This window comes from Anopheles aquasalis, chromosome 2 (genome assembly GCF_943734665.1).
Source record: "Anopheles aquasalis chromosome 2, idAnoAquaMG_Q_19, whole genome shotgun sequence".
In the NCBI taxonomy this organism is placed as follows: domain Eukaryota; kingdom Metazoa; phylum Arthropoda; class Insecta; order Diptera; family Culicidae; genus Anopheles; species Anopheles aquasalis.
The window spans coordinates 24748243-24757500 of NC_064877.1; the positions used below are offsets into that span (position 1 = coordinate 24748243).

Sequence of the window (9258 nt, forward strand, 5' to 3'; positions counted from 1 at the left end):
TCTGGTGTCTAGCGTCTGTTACAATTCGCATTAACAACCTTCTCAATGGCGATCGACACGAGCCTATCCTTTTCGGTTGTCTAGCTTCTCCACTCCATTGTGATGCTCGCAGACAAGCTGGCGACTCGTCTGTCGCGCCGAAATGTCTAGCCGTGCCATATCTTTGCTCCCTTTTTTAGTTACCTTAACAGTCTCGAGCGGAAAAGAGAAGTCAAGCCAACAGCACTTCTTTGAATTTAATACACACCAATTCGTACCTAGTTTGTCTGCTCTACGATCATAGAACCTAGTGGCAAAGAAGGAGCAGAGCGTACAGTAAAAGGAAAGCCGGCGAAAGCAACCACCGTCGAAAAACTGGGCGGAGTTCCCTGGAGTGTGATGATCGGTACACGTGATCATCGATGTTGTGTTTCCCTTCCCTCCCGGGATACCAGGATAGCTGCAATGAATAAGTAATAAAGGGAGAAAGAAGAGAAAAAAAACCGATCCATCTAGCATCCGTGTCTCTTCCTTCCCCTCATTTCAACCGGCACCGAACGCAGGACATTCTGCATCGAAACCATCTGTTGAGGTAGGGAGCAGCGTGGCCTTCCGGTACTGGCAAGGTGACGAATTGGCTAGGGCAGACGGTTGTCGGACCCCTTCACGCTACTTAAGCTACCGGTCCCGGCCGGTCCTACGCTTCAGGTAATGTCCCTGGCGTGCCCTACCGACTTGTTGACCTGGCCAAGCCCAATACAGGACGTGTGTACCAATCGGAGCTGCCGCACAAGGTCCCCTTGGGATTTGCTCGCACAAACGTTCAAGGGGAAAAAAGGACTCTGCCTATAAATACCCTTCCCAGCATCTGGTCCTCACACCATTCGGAGATTTGTGCTCGAACAGTGAGGTTGTGGCAAACGAATAGAAGGATATTTTGGAACAGAATCGTAAAGCAAGCTGCTGAGTAGTGCCTCTGCCGTGCGTGCGTGAAATCTAAGTTGGACGCCAAGATGTCTCGTTCGTTTCTTGTGGATTCGTTGATCAGTGATAAACCGGCTCCGGTGAAAAAGAGTTTCCCCTACGGAGGACCGTTCACGCAGCTACCCGTTACACCGCCTGCTACACTGCCCTACACCGCCAACTATGTCGGAAGCTATCTGTTCTCGCTCGGTCTACAACAACAGCAGCAACAGCAGCAGCACCAGCAGCACCAGCTACTCCAACAACATTCGCCATTGTACCCACACGCGCTAACACCGCTCACACCCACTGGACCGCCCGTTGTTCCGTTCTGGCCACCGGAGGGAAAACTCGATCTATCCCCCAAACTGTACCAACCAACGGATGTGTCACCCCCGAGACATCTCTCACCGAAAGAGGACTACTACCGGAAGCTGTACCGCTGTGAGCGAACACCGGAACGTTACACCCCGTACAGTGCACCCTCACCACCCACACCGACTGTCGGGGCGAAGAGATCCATCTCATCCGTTGCCAACGGTGGAACGGCGGCAACAACCTCCACCGGACTTCGGGTCAGCAGTGATATCCACAAATCCAGCACTCCATCGCCAACTCCACTCGATCTGCCACAAACCTACACGATCGATGATGAACTGTCGAGCAAACGGATTCGGACCGCCTTCACCAGCACCCAGCTGCTTGAGCTGGAACGGGAGTTTGCTGGCAATATGTACCTTACGCGACTGCGGCGCATCGAGATCGCGACCCGGCTACGGCTTTCGGAGAAACAGGTCAAGATCTGGTTCCAGAACCGTCGCGTTAAGCGCAAGAAGGGTGACGCGCCGTTCAGTGAGCTTGGCAGCTCACCCGTCGGCAGTGGCCCAGTGTCACCGAAGGAGCATCATGGTGGTCAGTGCTGCTGCCGTGGATCAAGCTGTGGGCATGGTTCCGATTCGGAGGATCAGGCCCGTACCGCTCCGTCGTCTCCAGCGGCCGAGCAGAGTCAACAGGATAAGGCGTGGGACTTTAGTAAACACTTCCAACATTAGCGTCCTGCCGGTGCGAGATGGTGGCGATGCGCTTTCCCTCCTGTATATATCGTGATCGTTGGGCGAAGGAAAAAGAATAGAAAAGTATACCAACCGGAAATGTAATTTCGGAAATGTTGTTCCCAGTAATTAGCTATGTTACTTTATGATGCGAAACATTTATAATAAATCATATAAAATCAAATGAAATGAAAAACTAAACTTTGCCTTTGCATTCTTTGATGCGGGATCGGTTCAATCGAGGGATGAATATCACATTGCATAGATCTATCGTATTATTACTGGTATTCAGCATTTCATTGAAACACTCTTTTTTGAAAAAAAAACTTCGTTCTAATCGTTGATTCGAACAACATATAGATTTAAATGTAAATGAAAGAAATCTTTACAACTTTAGTCAAATTTGCAAAATAAGGATAGTTATTAGCAGAAAAATATCCAGTTCAGTTAGTTGCCGAGACCGAGAATCGTTTACCACCATATCACTTGCAGACATTATCGTTTAATTAAGTCGATTTTTAAATAAATTGGAAATTGTTCATCGTTTACTAAAATACGATTGTAAAGCAAATGTATAGCTATATAGCTAGTGGTGTACAACATCTCATAGTTTGCACACAGAATATGCTGCATATTCCAGACGGCCTTCCAGTCATTTTCATCAAAAATATGTTCAATATAAACGGGTTCCCTAACTAAGAACAGCAAATGCAAAAATCAAGAGTTTAATGCTGCGAATTGTCTAGGAGCCACACTCCCTCTTTCAACATAATGGTTTGAGCAATTATTTATTGAATTATTTTATACTGCTTTTTGGAAATTTATGCAAAAATAAAATTTACTTTTACTGAGATGAATGGAAAAGCTGTATTTTTGTGTACCAAAACAAGAACTCAGAAGTGGGTACGGCATTTCCTTCCATTGAATCTATTAAAGATATGATCATTGAAATAAATTATAGTCGTCAGTATTTGAGAAAAGGTAATTCAAACTCTCACCAATGCGTTGCTATCAATAAAAAATATAAACACTATAACAGTATCATTTCTTAATGAATCCTTCCCAACCACATGCTTGCCATAACCATGGCTTTACCTCTATCGACGTTCGACAGTTGCGTTTTGCTACGCATTTGGTAGTTTAATGAGTTTGCAAAAAAACTTTAGAAATGTTCAATAGATCTGTTTCACTTTTTCCTCCCATTTCCTAATGCATTTCCTGTGAACGCCAAGAAGTAATGAATATGGGAACACTTTCAAACATGAAAGCGGTCCTTCTCACCATCTCACACCGCCGAAGAATTAGAATCGATTAGTATCCTATCAATTATTGACACGCCAGTGGGAAATGAAGTTTTCTTTTTTTATTCTACTCACCCACACACCCGCCAAAAAGGTGTGCCGGAAGCAACTGCATATGAAACTAATTTACTTCAATTTTCACGCTCATCATCGCATCACCGGTACCATCCGTTTGACGAAGGCTTCCCCCCCGGGGGCTTCATCGCCAACGCTTATGATGCACATTTGCACATTCATTGTGTGCCTGAACGAGCGGCCGAAATCGGAAGTGACCGACAGTCGGTGCGATGAGAGTGTTTCGCATAAGGGTCCAAAGACCGGGGCGGTGGTCAAGGCTCGTACCGCTCGAAACGAAAAGTCAAATCGGATCCGGATCCATCCATTGAACAGCATCGGTTTTAATGCATATGAAATTGCAAATTTCCCGGAGGCACCGAGTGGGGCCAGCAATGGTGCACCTTTTCCTTAATTTATGCTTCCGAACCGATCTCATCAGTGACAGGACACGAGCCCTTGCTTGGCCAGGCAGCATGATAATGAAGTTTTATTCAAACAAAAAAAAAGGATAACGGAACAGAAAGCGGAAACACCGTCGGAAGGTTCCGGTACACCCGTGTCGTTTTCCCTAAGTCCTTTCAGTTCCAAAAAAACCTCCGCTTCTCGTTAATGATGACGTTCGGTGACGAGGGGAGTGCTGGATCGAAAACGGATCAATTATGTGGGCGGTTTGAAGTGTCTGGCGTGAAGAACAGGAAGTGGTTAACCCGAAAGGACGCACCGAAGAAGCACCAGAAACCATTCATAACGCTCGGTCAAGGAAGCAGAGGCAGTGAGCCGGCTAAGTGAGATGGCATCGAAATGGCTACCCGTGCGCCTCTCGATGGACGATTTCTAGTGGTCCGGGATGGGATTTTGCGGCCTTAGGCTTTTGGGTTTCCCAACTGCCTTCCTTCCTCGGTGATCCATGGTCATCGGATTACATCGGTTACCGAGGAGTGGTGATGAGCAGCTCTCTGGCTGCCGAAGCATGTTCGTTGACACGCGGCCACAGGTGAATGAAGTCAAAGAGCTACTCGGTCTCTTTTTTCCGCTGGAAGCCGATTATCCCTGAACTAATCTTGTTGGTTTTCTGAAGAGCCTTGGCACCGGGCACGATCCAAAGCGTGCCGGAACCCCCGCTTGGTGCTGAGTTGGCCATTTTGCCAAAGTTTCTGAGGTTGTTTTTTCAGAGATGTTATTCTTTAAAAAAACATATGATTTGTTTACTCAACCTCAAAATGAATTCCCGCATATTGAAGCCCGTGAGTTTATAGTAATTTGTATCCTAAACAAGCATATTATCTTTCATTAGCGTACAGTATCAGTAGTGACCAATGCGACAACAAGTTGATGTAGAATGCTCCCATTCATTCCGTACGAAAGAATGCTTACGGAATGTAGGGCATAGTGTAAAATGGTGTCCTATTTTATCATCCTTGTTGGTTGATTCAAAGTAGAGTCCTCTTCAATTATCTGTCGTTTATCGTGTTAACGATCGTTGATACAAGACGTTTTTCTTCTTCAAGTTGAATGCTCAATTTCGTATAGTTAAAGCATTACAGTAATGTCGTTTATAACTGGTTAATATTTTAACAGATCTAACTATTTTCGCTTGTCAGCCCTGTTTGATTCTACACATTTTAAATTCATTTCAAATGAAATTCATGAAAAATCTTTAAAAAATCAGCATTAAACAGAGCAACCGTACACGCAAAATTGAAATTATTTACTTTCAGAGCCCTGACATGAAGGCTACATGTTCCTCTTTGTATCCAAGGAAAGGAAAATCCACTCTACTGTGTCAACAAAATCACTTCAAACTGCTACTCGCTTATGTTGCCTGCTAACAACGGAAATTAATTGCATGTCCCTGTGTTTGTTAAGACGGTCATCGGCCCAGTTCATCATCTATCATTGTCGCTCACGCTGCTACTCCTTCGGATGCACTTCAAGATTCATCCGTGTCCTTCCATAACATCCTTACTGACCACACATTCCGCACAAAAACGATATCCTAAACCAACGATCAATTGAGCGAATTGAAAAAAATAGAAAACATCAAACAAACATCGCATTACATGAAAAGAAAAAGTAAAATATAATCCCAAAGATGCTCCGTTTAGGACGTGTCACCGCACTAACGACCACACTGTTGCCCAGTGTCAACAAACCACAAATCATTGATAGTGGCCAGGCGCGAGACGGAAAAAACGGTTCAAAACCACGCCAGCGACGACCGCCAGCGACCACAATCATCGATTAATCATCAAACGGTCACATTGGCCCGAGGCGCGGCAACCGTTCGCCGGTGTGATGGTCAGGGTTGGCGCGCGGATCAACCGGCAGCTGCCCATCAGGACAACGAATCGCCATGGCCTACGCCACGGTATAAACAAACACCACCTTCGAGCCTGCGTCCTGCGCCTTGGACCTCGACGCTCAATTAAAGACGCACGGCGAAGGAATAAAACTCCAATAAAAATCGATTTCTGACCGATGAGAATCGAGCCGATCGTCCTACAACCCGGACAAAGCTGCACAAAGAGAGACAATCCTTCAAGAGCCGCTGGCCGGTTCGGTTTTCGACTTTGGCTTTCGTGACCATTGCACAGCGCGATTGTAATTTGTGTTTTGTTTGCTTTCACAAAGAGGAAGTTAATTTATTATCATTGCCCTTACCGACTGAACGCAACCGAATGGTGCGTTTCTCTCTCTCTCTCGGGTGGGTACGTTTGATATCCTTGAATTCTGTAAGGTCCATCATTCTCATTGAACCAGATTCCGCCTTTGTCGGCACAAACGAATGCTAAAGTGCTGAAGGATGCTTGGAGTGGAGTGAAGGAACGGCTTCCCCGCTTACCAGCGACGACACTCTGTCTGGTCTGGTCTGGTCTGGATCGCTCTTGGGATGTTTCTTTTCCTTTACTCTACATTGTATTGTAACCCCTGTAGGCATTTGGCAGACAGGCGATCGATGGAGTGTGGTGGGATGTTTGATTTCCACAGAAAAGCCGTTCTTCGTTACAAAAGCTACGACCATGAAAACCCAGATTCCGTGATCCGTTTCGCATTGGCACAGGTAGTTTCGGGATCCTTCGAATGTCCTTACCTGCGTACACCTCATACATCAACTCAGGGTGCACACACCCAGGCACCATTCATTGTTCCTTCTTCTCATTCATGGAAAGTGTCTTCGGTGCCATTCATGCTACCGGCCCGCCCGTTGTTAGCGGTTCATTCATCGATCCGATGGCGACCCACGAAATTCCAGAGACACTCCGTTGGCCCCGATGTAGCTACACCCAGCCTCATTGACGGTGAATACCTGGCCGCCAGCTCGCTAAACAGGTCCACACCACCCGCCGCGCTTGGTGACAAAACCAACCGCCAATAGTACCGGTCCGGGTCCCTGGTCTCGTGTTCTCGCAGGATTCTGCCTCCGTTCAAGTGAGCACTCGACTGGCAACGTTCCTCCTGGCCCTGGAGCGTTTCTGGAGTGGATTCACTATTGGATTTGAATTTGTCAACACCACCCGCGGTGCATGTGTTTGCTCTAGTTGGCCTCTGGTCTCGTCGGCCAAAAGTCACCGACGAGATCACCGATAGTGGTGAACAGATTGGTGAATAGCGTGCAGGACCCAGTCACACCCCGGGGGGTTACATGCCGTGGGAATGCCAGAGTCCAAGTGGCAAAAATCCATCACGCATCACCATTGCTAATGGGCATGCAATTTTGGAACAATTACTCGGAGAATCTCGGGGCGAAAATCTGACAAAATGCTGCCTCATCATCCGGGTTCGGGGCCACAGAATTTTAAGACACGAAGTGACCGAAAGATGCTACTTCATGCACTGCATCTTGTTGCATAATATAAGGTGTGAAAAGTTCTCAAGATGAGTGCCGGCCGGGGATACTGGTAAAGAGCTGAACAACATCGCGAAAAGCATAACTTTTTCAACTTCAAAACGCTGCAAAAAATCGAAAAAATCTGAAATTCTTCGAAAGACTTTAAGCGACGAACCCGGTTTGATAATTGATCATTCCGTCACCATCATAGTGTGATCATTTGTTCATCACTTCAAAATGTTGCCAAACATTGGAAATACAACAAAAACTCAACGGACCAGGCTACGATGGACACCGGAAAAGTACCCTTTTCGAAGACATGCCTTCCTAAAAATGGTGCCATTTGTAATGTTTTGAATAAATCTTTTCCAAAATACAATCAAATATTCTTGAAAAGTTGTAGTTTAATATGACATTCACTTGAAAACATAAAGTTGAATGGTGTTTTCACAAGAAATCGTCAAAAATGAGTCTTTTTTGGACTTGAATGAACTTTAGCATCCCCTTAAGAATCACTCGTGAAGCGAGTTGGAACACGGTTATCATTTCCAGATCGACGCAGCAAGTGTCCTTATGGATCACACCGAGCAAATTAAGGTAAGCAGTATTCCCATCGGCACACTCCGTCAAATACAGAATGCGGCTACTTCATTCACTTCCATTGTTTCTTCTCCTGACAAGCTTCTGCGAACGAACAGCTCTTCTCACTTTCTCTCACTCTCAACCATTCCGTCAGAATAGTACTGTCTTCAACACATTCCCATCAAAAGGCTTTTGCAATGGAATTGTGCTATTCGTTAGCTATTTCGAGCCTTTCCCGCACCTGAACTGTCACCAAACGTACCACTCGTCATCGACGTGAGAGATGTGCATTGTCAACAGGAAGAAGAAAAAAAATACTCCCACGAGAGATGCCGCAACAATCGATGCCGAAAATTTTCTAAAGATCGGAAGACGTCCTAATATGTTTCCAATTGTGCAACGCCCGAACTGACAGGAAGTTGCAAGTTCTAAGGCTCTTTCTGTTCCATTGTAACCCGAATCCTCGAACAACCAGTTGTATCGAACATTGCGACACAGTTGGAATGCATTTGAAGTTGGTTGGTTGTAACAGTGCCTATTCGCCAACACTGCTATATTGACCTGTCGAGCCCTCAACACACACGTTGAGTTAAGATTTACAACCCCTTCTTGGATGGCCGGAAAAAAATCCCTTCCCAATCCCGTAGACCATTCTCTATCGCGTGGCCAGTGACGCAACAACGGAATAGATACGTTATCGGTATCGGCTCCAGGGTATCGCTGCTGTAAAACGATTTCAAAATACTTCGGAACGTTGCTGGAGTGTTTTATGGCCATCACAACCGGGGGGAGTGGAGGGCGAATCTTCGAGGACGAAGACAACCTATATGTTGACCCTGGATGGTGCCGTCATCCAGCCGAGAGCAAGCATCGGACTCAGTTGGAGATGATTTTAAAAAGCAATTTAAGCTCCCGGTGTTTGGCCAAACGTCCTCGACGGTAGAGGATGCGTATCAAAAGGTGAAGCTTATTAACGGCTGTCCAACTCTGGGTAGAACGCATCAACCAAACTACACCACCAGGACTGTTCCCGTGCCTGTTCCAGCGCACCCCACCTATGGGCACCACAGGCGTCCTGTAGATCCTTGTTCATCCAATCCGTTCCGTTCACAGCTTGTAGCCCTCTTAGGTAGGCCGTCTGATGCCGACTCATACGCAAGAGGAAGTTCGTTTCCGTAGCCGGGTATCGTACGAGAACGGATGGCTGCTAGCTGACCGGCCGTACAGCAGCCGAGCCGGTAATCCAATTAGCGATGAAATTAGGATAACAAACAAATTTCATTAAAATTATAAAATGATATCAAATTAAATTCGTCACGCCACGGAACGGTCGGAACTGGTGGAACCCTGGCATCGGTAACCAAATCTAGATCTCACAAAGGGAAACATAAGTTTAAAAAAAGAGGAGGAATTATATGTGTGTTGAGTGTAGGCGATGATCATGAATGGGTTGTTGGTAAGCGATCAATGTTTACATTTCACAGGCGTTGTTGAA

The 9258-nt window shown here is 46.2% G+C and overlaps 1 protein-coding gene across 1 annotated transcript; it reads left to right on the plus strand.

Moving 5' to 3' along the window:
• The first annotated feature begins 992 nt into the window (after positions 1-992).
• LOC126572804 (GS homeobox 1-like) lies at positions 993-1994 on the plus strand. Its single transcript, XM_050232452.1, has one exon. It carries the CDS (start codon positions 993-995, stop codon positions 1992-1994), a length of 1002 nt encoding a protein of 333 aa, XP_050088409.1.
• The last annotated feature ends 7264 nt before the right edge of the window (positions 1995-9258 follow it).